Source organism: Halichoerus grypus, chromosome 13, assembly GCF_964656455.1.
Source record: "Halichoerus grypus chromosome 13, mHalGry1.hap1.1, whole genome shotgun sequence".
Classification (NCBI taxonomy): Eukaryota; Metazoa; Chordata; class Mammalia; order Carnivora; family Phocidae; genus Halichoerus; species Halichoerus grypus.
In genome coordinates, this window is record NC_135724.1 from 62539082 (window position 1) to 62554084 (window position 15003).

General features: G+C 50.8%; 1 protein-coding gene across 3 annotated transcripts in view; it reads left to right on the forward strand.

Annotated features, from left to right (window-relative positions):
- GNB1L (G protein subunit beta 1 like) overlaps nucleotides 1-14443 on the forward strand; it is a 70060-nt gene extending 55617 nt beyond the window's left edge. For 2 of the 3 annotated variants that reach the window (XM_036104228.2, XM_036104232.2), the window contains exon 8: nucleotides 7341-14443. In XM_036104228.2, the coding sequence (XP_035960121.2) occupies nucleotides 7341-7658 (318 nt within the window). In that variant the 3' untranslated portion in view covers nucleotides 7659-14443. The remainder of the gene's footprint in view (nucleotides 1-7340) is intronic. The other variant, XM_078060623.1, reaches the window with a different exon arrangement.
- The last annotated feature ends 560 nt before the right edge of the window (nucleotides 14444-15003 follow it).

Here is a 15003-nt window from a genome sequence, read left to right on the forward strand (position 1 = left end):
ACTTTTTAAAATGATTTACATTCTGCCATTAAGCCTATCCTACAAGTTTTTCATTTCAGTTACCGAGCTGCTCAGTTCTACATTTTCTATTGTGGTTTTTTTTTTTGTTGTTGTTGTTGTTTTTTTTTTTTTTACAATTTTATTTATTTATTTGAGAGAGAGAGAGAACACGAGCAGGGTGAGGGGCAGAGGGAGAAGCAGGCTGCCCAACTGAGCAGGGAGCCCAATGCGGGCTCAATCCTGGGACTCCAGGATCATGACCTGAGCTGAAGAGAGATGCTTAACTGACTGAGCCACCCAGGCACCCCTCTTCTTTTTTTTCAGATAAAAGACTATTTTTTTAGAACAGTTTTAGGTTCACAGCAAAATTGAGAGGAAGGTACAGACATATCCCACATGCCCCTTGCCCCTAATCCCACACATATACAGTCTCCCCCATTATCGACAGCCCACCAGAGTGGGACAACTGGTACACCAGGCAGATCTACACTGAAACATTATCACCCAGAGTCTACAGTTCACAGTAAGTTCACTCTTGGTGGTGTGCATTCTGTGGGTTTGGACAAAGGTATAATGACATGTATCCACCATTATAATATTACACACAGTGTTTTCACTGCCCTAAAAATCCTATGTGCTCTGCCCAGTCATTCCTCCTCTAGCACTGACCCTTGACAACCACTGATTTTTTTTTTTTTTTTGCTGTCTCTATGGTTTGGTTTTGCCTTTTCCAGAACGTCATATGGCTGGAATCATACAGTATGTTGCCTTTTTGGATTGGCTTCTTTCAGTGAGTAATACGCATTTAAGGTTCTTCTGTGTCTTTTATAGTTTGATGGTTCATTTCTTTTTAGCACTGAATAATATTCCATTGTCTGGATGCATCACAGTTTATTTATCCATTCACCTATTAAAAGACATCTTGGTTGCTTCCAAGTTTTGGCAATTACGAATAAAGCTGCTATAAATACAGATGTACAGGGGTGCCTGGGTGGCTCAGTTGTTAAGCGTCTGCCTTCGGCTCAGGTCATGGTCCCAGGGTCCTGGGATCGAGCCCCGCATTGGGCTCCCTGCTCAGCGGGAAGCCTGCTTCTCCCTCTCCCTCTCCCCCTGCTTGTGTTCCCTCTCTCGCTGTGTCTCTGTCAAATAAATACATAAAATCTTTAAAAAAAAAAATATGGATGTACAGTATTTTGGGGGGAGGGTGGAAAGGGAGAAGAGAGAATCTTAAGCAGGTTCCACACCCAGCACAGAGACTGACATGGGGCTTGAGATCATGACCTGAGCTGAAAGCAAGTGTCAGATGCTTAACTGACTGAGCCATCCAGGCACCCCACAGTTTTTTGTATAGATATAAATTTTCATCTCCTTTGGGTAAATACCAAAGCATGCAATTTCTAGAACACATGGCAAGAGTATGTTTAGTTTTGTTAAGATACCACCAGGCTGTCTTCCAAAGTGGCTGTAGGGTATTGCATTCCCGCCAGCAGTGAATAGAGTTCCTGTGGCTCCACATCCTTGCCAGCATTTGGTATTATCAGTGTTCTGGACTTTGGCCATTCTAACAAGTGTATAGTGGGTATCTGTTTTATTCTTTATTATTATTATTGAAGTATAGTTGACATACAGTATTATCTTAGTATTGTTCTAATTTGCATTTCCCTGATAACATATGACAGAAGCACTTTTCATGTGCTTACCTGCCATGTGTTGATCTTCTTTGGTGAAGTGTGTGTTAAGGTCTTTTGCTCATTTTTTAATTAGGTCGTTTGTTTTCTTACTGTTGAGTTTTAAGGGTTCTTTGTACATTTTGGTTAATAGTCCTTTACCAGATGTGTGTTCTGCACATATTTTCTTCTGTTCTGTGGCTTGTCTTTTCATTATCTTGCCAGTGTCTTTCACAGAGCAGAAAATTTTAATTTTAGTGAAGCTTAGCTTATCAATTCTTTCTTTCATGGATCATGCCTTTGGTGTTGTGTCTGAAATGTCATTGCTGGGCGCCTGAGTGGCTCAATCGGTTAAGCATCTGCCTTCAGCTCAGGTCATGATCCCAGGGCCCTGGGATCAAGTCCTGCATCAGGCTCCCTGCTCAGTGGGGAGTCTGCTTCTCCCTCTGCCCCTCCCACTGCCCCTGCTCACATGTACACACACTCTCTCTCTCACAAAAATAAATAAAATCTTTAAAAAAAAAACTAAAAAAAATAAATAAAATGTGATTGCCAAGCCCAAAGTCATCTAGGTTTTTGTCTTGTGTTATCTTTTATGATTTTTATAGTGTTGTGTTTTATATTCAGGTCTGTGATTCATTTTGAGTTATTTTTTGTGAATTAGAGGTGTGAGGTCTTTGTCTAGATTCATATTTTTGCACGTGGATGTCCAGTTTTTCCAACACTGCTTGATAAAAGGAGTATCTTTTCCTTCATTATGTTTCCTTTGCTCCTTTGTCAAAGATGAGTTGACTCTCTTTATGTGGGTCTATTTCTGGGCTCTCTATGCTGTTTCTTTGATCTGCCTCTTCTTTCATCAATACCACACTGTCTTGACCACTATAGTTTTATAGTAGGTCCTGAAGTCAGGTAGCATCAGGCCTCGGACTTTGTTCTTCTCCTTTAACATAATATGTTGGCTGTTCTGGGTTGGTTCTTTTTTATAATCTCCATTTTTCTGCTAGTAATTCCTGTCTGTTCACTCATCGGGGAAGTTGTTCTTTATAATTATTTGAATGCGTTTTCTTTCTTTCTTTTTTTTTTTTTTTTGAGCATACTTAAATAAGCTGCTTTAAAGTTTTTATCTGATATGTTCAACATCTGTGCCATTCTGGGCCAGTTTCTGTTTACTGTTTTTTTCCCAGTTGACTATGGATCCTATATTCCTGCTTCTTTGCATGTCTAATAATTTTTTTGTTTGTGTGCTCAACATTGTAAGTGATACGTGATGGAGACTCAGAATTCTAATCTTTTGCTCTGAAGAATATTTACTTTTGTTCTTGCAGGCAGTTAGTTCAGTTACTGGCTGTTCACCTTGAACTTGTGGAGGCTTGGCTTTATGCTCTGTCAGGGCAGATACGTGGAGAGCCCAGGGTCCTTCCCAGGCTCCTCTAATGTGGTAAGACTCATCTTCTGAACTCTGCCTCTCCTTCAGACCGTGTAGAGCTCCGTCTCTAGCATTGTTGCAGTAGATCCAGGGTAGGCCCTACCCACAGGTGTGATCCTTATTCCTGAAGCAAGACCATTGTGGCATCTCACCTGGTGTTGGGTTGTCAGGTGGTGTTTGTGCTTTGGCTGGCTGGACCCCAGATCATGGTTGATCTCCCCTATCTATTCCATCTAACCCTGCTATAGTCACTGTCTGGTAAACCTCGTGTGGTGTCCTGACCATGCACAGCCCAGCCTTCACACAAGGACTGATGCGGAGCCCAGACGCAGCCTTCAGGCCCTTCCCCAGTTAACCTCCATGCTGCTGGCTCACCCCACAGATGCAGCTGCCTTAGCTGCCCCAACGCTCTGATCTCTGCCTCCTCAGCTTCATGTGGCCTCTAGGCACCACCTAGATTTCGTGGCTGGGACCTTTCCCCGGGCAGATTGCTGCCAGAGTATTTGGGAGGCTCCCCTCATCAGCTGCCCCTCCCCACCTGTTGTCCACTGCCTGCCCAGACATGGTTGCTTGGTATCTTTTGTCCGGTTTGATGGTTGTTTTTAGCATGAGGACTGGTCTGGTACCAGTTACTCCATCATAGCCACGGTCCTATTGTTCTCGCTTCATGAATGATACGCCCGTTTATCTCTAGAACAGACAGTCATAGCTCTTCATTGCGAATTGTACCCTTTATTATTGCTAAGTATGGTACATAGTCTGTCTTCATGCTTTTTCCTCTGAATTCAACGTTTCCTATTACTGACATTGGACCCCTGTTTCTCTTGTCTGCACTCTCTTAGTATATCTTTGCCAATCATTCTTTTGGTGTCTCTCTTACACATAGCACAGATTTGGATTTAACTTTGGAACCTAATTATAAATCTGTTGAGTATATTTTTATGGAGAAATACAAGAGCAAATACTAGGAAAACATGGCACCTAGTGTCAGGGACGGGGAAGGAAGTCATGTTGTTTTTGTCATTACTTAGTGGATTGTCAGATAATCTCTCAAGTATGAGGTTGACTATTGTATCTTAGGCCCCAAATGACAAAAGATGAGCAAATCAGTGAATTTAACAAACATCCCATCTCTCTCACTATCCCCCCATATTTCAGTTAGTTACATAACTGGTTCTAGAGCCATAATCTATGTATTGTTTTAGGTCTAATCCTACTGGTAAGTAGATTCCTTGCTTTCTGCCAGATGATCTGCTAAAGTTCCCTGGTTATCTCTTATGAGACCAGAGTTAATCTTCCAGTCCTTCAAGAAGAGCTTATGGCTGAAGAAGATATACAAATGGCTAACAGACACATGAAAAAATGTTCATCATCATTAGCCATCAGGGAAATCCAAATCAAAACCACATTGAGATACCACCTTACACCAGTTAGAATGGCAAAAATGGGCAGGGAAAGAAACAACAAATGTTGGAGAGGTTGTGGAGAAAGGGGAACCCTCTTAGACTGTTGGTGGGAATGCAAGTTGGTACAGCCACTTTGGAAAACAGTGTGGAGGTGCCTCAAAAATTTAAAAATAGAGCTACCCTATGACCCAGCAATTGCACTACTGGGTATTTACCCCAAAGACACAGATGTAGTGAAGAGAAGGGCCATATGCACCCCAATGTTCATAGCAGCAATGTCCGCAATAGCCAAACTGTGGAAAGAGCCGAGATGCCCTTCAACAGATGAATGGATAAAGAAGATGTGGTCCATATATACAATGGAATATTACTCAGCCATCAGAAAAGATGAATACCCAATTTTTACATCCACATGGATGGGACTGGAGGAGATTATGCTAAGTGAAATAACTCCAGCAGAGAAAGTCAATTATCATATGGTTTCACTTATTTGTGGAACATAAGGAATAACATGGAGGACATTAGGAGAAGGAAGGGAAAAGTGGGGAGGGGGAATTGGAGGCAGAGATGAACCATGAGAGACTATCGACTCTGAGAAACAAACAGGGTTTTAGAGGGGAGGGGGGTAGGGGGATGGATTAGCCTGGTGATGGGTATTAAGGAGGGCACATACTGCATGGAGCACTGGGTGTTATATGAAAACAATGGATCGTGGATCACCACATCAAAAACCAATGATGTATTGTATGGTGACTAACATAACATAATAAAATTAAAAAAAAAAAAAAGAAGAGCTTATGGGAGCAAATTCTTTAAGTTCTTACATGTTCAAAAATGCTTGTCTATTGTTTTTATACTTGAGCAGCAGTATGGCTGGATATAAAATGCTTGGACCATGTCTGTCTTCGCAGCCTCTACTGTCTGCTGACACAGATGTGGCCGTGGAACATTTTGAGGACAGCCTAACTTACCTCACAATTGACATGATCTTTTTGCCTGACCACCAAAAGGACTTTTTAAGCTGTTAAGTCCAGTGATTTTCCTAAGGTGTACCTTAACGTTGACCATCCTATAGCCTGTCTTTGGATCTGGATCATAAGGCTTCAATTTTTCTAAAAATTAAAATTGATTTTCTAGGGGCGCCTGGGTGGCTCAGTCGTTAAGCGTCTGCCTTTGACTCAGGTCATGATCCCAGGGTCCTGGGATCGAGCCCCGCATCAGGCTCCCTGCTTGGTGGGCAGCCTGCTTCTCCCTCTCCCACTCCCCCTGCTTGCGTTCCCTCTCTCACTGTGTCTCTCTCTGTCAAATATATAAATAAAATCTTTAAAAAAAAAATTGATTTTCTAAATCACTGAATGTTAGAGCCCCTCTGCCTGTCTTCCATGTCTGCTGTTTTCTCTCCAATCCATTGTAACTCTGTTTCCCTTTCATTTCGCTCACTTTGTATCATTCCTGCTCTTACTGTCTTGTTCCAGTCTCCTTCTGCCATTTCCCATTCCCCTCCATTTCTTTGAGGTCTTCCTTCCTTTTCTTTCCTGTGCTCTGTCAGTTCAGTTTTCCTCCTCTGTGTTTTGCTACTTCAGATTCCTGTTTTATAGAGGAAACTGCTTCATGAGTTTTGTTTTATTCAATTATGGCAAAAAATCCTTGTGACAATTTCTGTTTGCTTCCAAGGAATGTTGGCTTTTCTGTGTTTCTTCCTTTTCTCTTGTGTTATCTTTGCAGAGATGAGTGATTCTTAACCAAGACTACCATGGCCCCATTAGGAAGTGAATTAGGAGAAAAGGGTGTGCTGGTAAGGGACAGCAAAGACAACTTCAGGGCAACAAGAGCTCATGGTGCACAGGGCTAGGCCAAACACAGGATCAGTAGAAGGAAGTGGCTACTGTGTATTGTCACAATGATGGCAAAGTGCCTTTGTCATTTAGTGCGTGGGGACAGAGACGCCAGATTGCAATGCATGAGACAGTGCCATGTAACCATGAATAGCTGTGACCACAAAGACAGCTCTGATTCCTTACCTGCTGCAGGAGGCGCGTGTCGGCGAGGGGTCATCACCCAGCACTGACTATGGGAGTGCTCTGCCTCCAGAAGGAGGTTGGCTCCCAGTGTCTCCATGCAGATAGAACACACCTGTGCAACTCCTTGTTTTGTTTTGCCTGCCCTTCTCCCAGAACCAAGCTAGGGACTAAGGTTTTGGCCATGGCCAGTGTGGCAGGCTCTGCAGGTGCTCCTGCGGCTTGCACCTTCGGTGTTGTCCCCCACTGGTCCTGCCTGCACCCACTGGCTCCCCCGCTTGGTGGCCCTTCAACCCTCTCGTTGAAGATGGACTTAGCATCTCTCATCCTCCTCCTGCTGTGGGTGGGTGTGAGGTTTCCCCAGAAGGGGAAACATGCAGACTTTATGCTGCTATCAAGCTGGAGATGCGTCTTGCATGGACGCTAGAGTGCAGTGTATTTCCGTGGTGAGGGGCCCCCGGACTCAGCCCACTGAGGTCTTTCCTGAGGGCCTGATAGGCAGAGAAACAGAGCAGCCCCTGAGTTGCTCCCAGACCTTGTATAGGGGAGCAGCTCTGCAGGACCTCAGGGGCTCTCTGAGAGAAGGGCCTGAAGTCTTCTGTCATAACCCAAGGGCTTGGCCAAGGGCAGCAGTCAGGCTGCTCCCCTCAGCAGCTCTGTGCCTGGCTCCTGGGAGGTAGGGGGTAAAGTTTGCAGGAGCATACAACCATCTTGGCGGCCTACATTTCCCTCCTTGTTCTAGCTGCCAGACTGGGGCTGTCCAGGGGTGGGAGCCCCTGGGACGGGTCTAAGAAGCCACTTCATGGTTCTCTTGATCTTATAGGTGTGCAGAACTCATGAACTCACCAATCCTGGGATCGCTGATGTCAAGATCCGGCCAGACCGCAAGATCCTGGCCACTGCGGGCTGGGACCATCGTGTCCGTGTGTTTCACTGGTGGACGATGAAGCCACTGGCCGTACTGTCCTTCCACAGCGCCACCGTCCACTGCGTGGCCTTTGCCACTGATGGCTTGCTGGCCGCAGGGTCCGGGGATCAGCGCATTAGCATCTGGTCGCTCTACCCGATCCGCAGCAATGCATCTACTCCCTCGTTGGGACACGCAGAGGGCAGGGAGGTGGGCACCCAGACTTTGGCCTGACCCAGGCATGTGGAAACCGTGCATCGGGACCGCTGAGGACAGCCAGTCGCGGTTCTCCTCCTCCAGTTACAAGAGGGGCTTGGTCCATGGAGTCGTTTTCTGCACAACGCTTGTGTTTCCTTTTGTGAAATACAGCATCTGTATGACAGTGACTCTGCAGCTCACAAAGAGTAACTGGGCCAGACACCTGGGCAGCTGTGGCCCAAGTGAGAGGCCAACCTGGGGCTGCTTTACAATCAACCTCTATTGCAAACCCGCAGGCTCAAGGTATACATTCTCCGAGGTGACACCCTGGATTACTCCTTAGGGTCAGCTCCGAGAGCTCTCCTCAGACCTTCCACTGGGCAGGGCAGTTGACCCCTGTCCAGTGGGGGACACCAAATGTGGCCCCCAGGTCCTGCTGACTCTGTGGCTCCTCACCCCAAGGATGACCAGGAGCTCCTGATGCTCAGGGCGGAAGCCAGAACCTGTATAAAGAAGTGAGCAGACCCCTCAAGGGAGCAAGGCAGGAGGAGGGTGGGCTGTGGATGATGGCAAAGGCAGAGAGAGCTCATGGTTCAGGTCCAGGCCAAGCTCCCTGAATCCATGGGGGGAAGTGCCCCAAAGAGAGGAAGACCAAAGACGGCAAGGTGCCATCTTCGGGGTGGAAAGCACAGCAGAATTAAGTGTGGCCGACACAGTCACCAACAACACAGAGCCAACAGTGTGCACACAGGGCAACTGGGAATGAGCAGCCGAAGCAGCGAGTATGTCCAGAGTCTCCTTCCATGCATGGCTGGGCCCAGCTGTCAGGGCATCTTTTAAAGCTGGGCTATTGATTGGGAAGGAATGGGACCCTGGAAATTGGGGTGGGGGCTGTGGGCAGTCATTGAGGAAGCTGGGGGCCTCAAACCCCTTTGTTCCGCTGCCTTTTTTGCCAGAAGAGCGCCCTTCAGTCTCTGCCTGAAGAGGTCAGTCCTCCTTTACCTGAAGGACCCGGAATGGCTCCCCCTGGGGCGGGGTCCTTGTGGGACACTCAGGACCACCTCCCCCCACCCCAGCTTTGTTTATAACTAGACTCAGGCCCAAGGAGGCCCCAAAGGGTGAGGTACAAAGTGTGGCCCGTGATGAGGTGGCTACGCTCCAGAAGAACTTCGTGCAGATAGAAATCTGGAGAACACGTGTGGGATCCAGGTGGCAGGAATATGAAACGCATCAGGCCAGATCCATGGAAACAGGGCCACTAACAGAGGGTCTGGACTTGTTGCAGCCCGAGGAGTTAGAAAGGGCCCTCGGGTGCAGTTGCTTGGTTGAAACATGGACCACAAGGCAGGTTCGCTGAGTATGGTTGAAATGCCAGAACCACCTCAGTGTACTGCAGAGGGGGTGACCCGAGGATTCGGGGAGATTGGAGTACTCAAGGGGACTTAGCACATGAGAGCTGCTCACCCTCCATAAGAGGGGCCGGAGCCTTTTCCCAAGACTTTGAGGAGTACGTCCGCAAGGGGAGCCCAGCATCCTTGGAGAGCTCTGTGGTTTCTCTTCTCTGCAGGTCAGCTGGAGCCACTGCCACAGAGCGAGGTTCTCTAAAGGCAGCGGAGTCACTGAATCTCAGAGTGGCAAGGCCTAGTAGTGGCACTTAACTGTCCAAGACGGAATAGGCGTGCTTGTGTGGTGGGCAGCCTCAGCCACAAGCAGCCAGACTGGCAGAGATGTGGGCATGGGCTGGTGCCCTTGGGGCCCTGGAAGTGGAGCTGACAGGCAGCTGGATCAAGTCTAGACTGGTCTGCTTGAGCGGAAGCGTTCTGGATCGAGCAGACAGATGTCTGACCCGGGCCACCGAAATAGGTTTACAAACCCCCAGTCACCGCCCCAGGCCCCTTAAGGAAAGACCCCACTACACTGCCAACAATGTATACTGCTGGTCTTCTGCCCAGCCTCCCCAGGGACCTACGGCCACCCCCTAGGGGACTGTATACCGTTGGAGCTCATGGAAGGCCCATCCTGGGGACTGGCCTACCCACATGGGCCCTGTTGGACAGAGGTGTTGGCGAGTGTCCCCAGCACCTCTGGGAGGGACCACGCTGGCCCCTGAGTATCCTGTAGCCACGTCACCGGATGGTGGGGGACACATCCAGAAAGATGTCCACATGATGAATGTCAGAAGGAGAGGCTCTGTTTAGGCTGCAGGAACTCGAACCTCATAGAGGAAAACTGCCAAGTAAGCCACACTTGGGGTGCTCCTCACAGGGAGGCTGTCAGGTCAGAGACAATGGAGAGTGGCGTCGCCAAGCCACAGCCCTGCATGGCTCCCATGAGAGGCCACACGCTGAGGGTGTTCTCCTAGAACACGGCTGTATAGGCCTTCGGTAGAACCACCGTATTTACGAAAACAGCCATGGAGGTGTGTGTTCCAGACAAAGGGACAGGGCGCTGCAAGTCAGCATGAGGTTTATTAAACTCAGAGATGCTTCCAGAATGTCTGAGCTGAGCTGCGTGTGTTGGCTGCCAGTGCCTTGCCCCTGGAGATGGTAGAGAGAGGTGTTGGCAGGCGCAGACCCAGAGTCCATACATGGGCCTCACTCTCCTGTAAAGGCACGAGCAGAGGTGCATGGAGGATCACAGGCAACTGACCCCCTACAGAGGTCACGTGCTGGTGAGCAGTGTCCCAGGGACATCTTGTGGCCGAATCTTGGTGTACGAGGGCCAAATTGGTCTGTCAGAGCTAGTCCTGTGTGCCTGATGGGGCCATGTGGATAAGGCAAGCAGTTTCCAAGTTCACCCAGGCCTTATGGATGTTGTGTGGAAAGACTGGTGGCCAGGACTTTTGTCCACTCAGCTGAGCCACCTGGAACCCCAGTGGACCAACTATACTGGAAACACTAGTGTCTGAACCAGAGTGAGGCCTCTGTGCCCACTGTGGGGCCCACAGTTTGGCACAACACGGCCTCTGCATCCATAGGATCTGGGGCATTAGCAAATCACCACAGACCCGACCAGTCTCAAACTCCCCGGGGCATAAGAAGAAACGGGCCCCACCCCAACACCCAGCCTGGGGAAGATACTTAATGTTTGCAAAGCCTCAGATGGTCCTTGTCATATTCCTAGGGCTGAGTCGTTCCTCAGACCTGACCCAGTGTTGGGGGGCTGGCTGTGCCACGGGACCCAGGGGTACAGGGGCACTGCCATCGTCCAACGGCTGTGCGATCCCCTTGCTGGAAGGGCTCAAGCCAATCTCCCTGAGCATCCTCCAGTGGGCTGCAGAGTGGCCACAGTGCATCCCTACGGCTCTCCCACAGGACAAGCGTGTGCCTCTACAAGGAGGAGCCTCTATGTGGATCCAAGGTTGCCCTTCACCAGAAGGACGCATGCGCTCTCATCGTCAGTCCCTTTGATGTGAACTTAGGGCCCTGAATGTTCTGGGAATGGCTTTTTTTCCTTTGCATGGGTGCTCATAGTGGCTTTATTCATAATAGTGCCAAACTAGAAACAACCCAAATGTGTTGACAGATGAACGGACAGAGAAGCAAACTGTGTGGTGCATCCATACGGTGTAGTCCCACCAGCCATGAAGAGGAGCCTGGATGGACCCTGAGGAACTGGGGTGGGGAGACAGCGTCCAAGCATCTCAGGCCGCACGCCCGTGTGCCTTCGTGTCAGATGCTTTCAGCAAGACTCTCCCGGGCTCAGCCCCCCTCCGCACACCCAGCCACATCTGGCCGTGGCAGCCGGGTGGCTTGGCAAAATCAGCCCTGTGATTTTCTGCCCGGTTCCTAAGTGCCTTTCCCAGCTACTTACGCTGTTCACTGAGCAACGTTTTTCAGGACTTACACCCAAGCGCTGTTACATTCAGGAGCCACTTGAATTTAGCACAGTCCACAGCAGCCAAACCGTGGTGATTCTGACATCGGTATCGCCCAGGACGACGAGGAAGGCTGTGGCTCAGGTGCCCAGGGGGCGGGAGACCCGAGGTTCCCCAGGCAAGCGAGGGGGGACCCACTGGCCAAGCATCGCTCATCAGGTGTCCTCAGGCGTCCTCCACCTCAGCAAGCCGCTTTCTGGTCCAGCCCATCCACCGAGAGAGGCTCACCAGTCTCTCGAAGAAGTCTTCATTAATACTCTCCTCGGAGAGGCTGCTCACAACCAGAGAAAACTCTCCTGGAGTAGCGATGGAATCAGCGTGCAGTTCTGGCTCTGGTCAATGTGTTCTGCTGTTCTGTCCCTGTTGGAAGAGCTTCCATGGGTTAGGAGCGCAGGCGCGGTGCGGCCGGGGCCTCTGGTTGGAGCCTCACAGGCTGTAGTTAGGGGTCAATGGGGTGGGCACCTCTTCCAGCCCTCCTGGTTGTTAGCAGAATCCAGAGCCTCAGCTCCTGGAGGCTGCCTAGCCTCTTCACGGCTCGCAGGAGTGGCCTTGGGGTATTCTGTGTGGTGACTTCGTCGCCCCGGGTGGGATCTGGATGTTCTACTGGGGAGACAAAAGCATCCCCGGTCACCACCTCCAGGGTGAAGCGTGCCTCTCATCAGCAGAACAGACAGGGCTGCGGTGGGGCCCACCTCCAGGCCACCTCCCCTGAAGGGCAAGCGGCTGTGCCATCCTGACCAGCCAGCCCAGGCAAGTGAGTGGCCCAGCGTGTGCCTGCCTCAGGAGCCTTCTGCTGATCCTCTTCCAGACCCATGGTAACCCTGCAAGGCCGGTCCCACAGTCATCCCCACCCGGCACGTGGGCAGGTGGACAGCGCTTACCCAGCACCCACTGCGGACCGGGGTCCCTCTCGGACAAGTGGGAGGCTCATGGCAGACCAGGCGGTGACCAGGCCGATGCGGCCCCCGGACGCTGAGAATTCACCACCTTTGCCTGTGCTCTCTGACGTTCAGCGGTGGGACGACGTCGGACAGCCATGGGCTTGGGAAATACGCAAAGCAGCCTCCGCGTGTGGCAGGGGGCGAGCCCGGGGAGCTGGACGAGGCCCTCAGACGCTGAGGATTAGCTGAGGAAGGGGGACCTCGCCGTGCTCGCCCGGCAGGCTGGCTTTGTGCTGACGTGCAGTGCGTGTCTTCACGCTCCTGAGTGAGTGATGTTCAGTCAGGTGTTACCCACCTGCGTCGGTGCCAAGAAGCCACAGAACACCCTCTGCACAAAAGGACTGTTTGCACAAAGAAAAAACATTCCTTCAGGGGGTTCTTTAGAAACGCTTGATACTCAACTAGCTATAACTTCATGGGAAAGCCTGGTGTCAAAGACGAGCTGGCACAGATGAAAACCTTCCAGAACTGAGCTTGCCGTGCACCTGTGCTTCGGGGCGGGTAAGCTGCCGCTGCCCCAGCCCGCAGCTCGGGGGGCGGGAGGTGGTGGTGGTGCTGCGGCCACCCCAAGTCCGGCGCACTCCATCTCTCCTGCAGCACCGCTGTGCTCACTCCTGCCTGGACTCAGCCGCCCCGGGCCAAGCTCTCCAGCTCGCCCGGGAGCTCCGTTGGGAGCCAGGTGGGAGGGAAGCCCCTGGGCCAGACACAGCTGAGCAAGATGCTGAGAGCCAGGCAGCGGCTGGTGAGTGGGGCAGACATACACCCAGCCCGCCGGAGACGTGCCCACCAGGTACAGGACTGTCAGTTCTACAGAGGAAGTCCTAAACCTGTGCTTAGGGAATCCCTGCGGGAAAACATTCGAGCGAGAGATAGAGCCACAGACCGGAGGAAGTAGGGCATACCCGTACCGTGGGCTAAGCTGAGAGAAGGTGCTCAGGGCCTTCAGATGAAATGCTTCTGCCTCCATCCCTGCCAGGAGGGAGCCTAGAGCCGCTCCACCTGTCCACCCAGCACCCGACGTGGGCTCTCCGAGCTTGGAGCAGGGTCAGGAATGTATATCCTGTGGGCCACCAACAGACACCCTTGGGCCACAGCGTCTGGGACCTTGGGCCCACAGAGCCACAAGTATTTATGTGTGCTGGCCCCTGCTTCTGTGGCACGGGGCAGACGTGGGGAATCTTGCTACTGCAACAAAACCAAGAGGTGTTCAGAGGTGCCAAGAGCCGCACTGAAGGCCAAGGGGCCTCCCACACGGGCCTGGGATGCGTCAGGCAGCAAGATGATGGTCACCGTCGTCTGTTCAAACGGGCAAGATTCCGATGGGCCAAGAAGTCTCACTGACACTTGAACAAGACAAGTTAACATGAAGTAGACCAGCAAATATTGTAGTAGTGAAGTAGGCCAAGCATGCCTGAAGATTGCTATGGGCTGAATGTCTGTGTCCCCCCACAAATTCATAGGTTGAAACCTAACCCCCTGGGTGATGGTACTAGGATGGGGCCTTCAGGAGGTGCTTAGGTCATGGGGTGGAGCCTTTGTGAATGGGATCAGTGCCTTATACAGGAGACCCCAGAGGGCTCCCCCTGCCCTTCTGCCACGTGAGGACCCAAGAATCGGGCTCTCACCAAACTCTGGCTCTGCCTTGATCTTGGACTTCTAGTCTCCAGAATGGTGAGAAATGAATTTCTGTTATTTATAAGCCACCCAGTCTGTGGTATTTTGTTACAGCAGCCTGAATGGACTGAGACAAGATGCTATATTTTTATTGTTTTTTTTTTTAAGATGTGGAATGTTAAGGGGGCGCCCGGGCGGCTCAGTGGATTAAGCGTCTGACTCTTGATTTCGGCTCAAGCCATGATCTCAGGGTTGTGAGATTGAACCCTGTATCGGGCTCTGTGCTGGGCATGGGGCCTGCTTAAGATACTCTCTCTCCCTCTCCCTTTGCTCCTCCCCGCTTCTAAAAAATAAAATAAAATAAAAGACGTGGAATGTTAAGAAATCAAGTCATTTGGTTTCATCCTGTTGCAATGATCTATCACTGCGTTAATAAGCCGGTCCAAATTCGTAAGTATACAGTATGTACGTGGCATCTAAGGGTCAGCAAGTTGGGAAGCTTGGTGGGGCGGTGAAGCCTGGAGAGGGCTGGGCACAGGGAGCACTGTCGACGGGAGCACCTTTGCATGGCTCTCAGCATGGCGGTCTCAGGGGAATCAGACTTCTTACATGGGGCCTCCAAGAGCTCATCCAGCAAACCAGCAGGAGCCTTCTCCGCCCAGCCTTGGTATCAGGAAAGGGACACGGACCCCACCTCGTGAGGGAGGAAAGTCAGAATGTTTTCATCCTTTGCAAAATAAGGCTCGTCCTTGTATATCTCTCTGTGTAGTGAGAAAGAGTCAACACAGACAACTGAGACCCCAGGACTCGGGGGAAGGAGCCTGGGGCAGGACCTGGGCCTCCTGCCATGGCCAGGAGGGAGCATCGAGCCACGCACTCCCTCTAGCCATGCACAGGGCCCCCCTCACCCCACCCTGCAGGGTGTGATGAAATGCTCACGAAGAAGCTT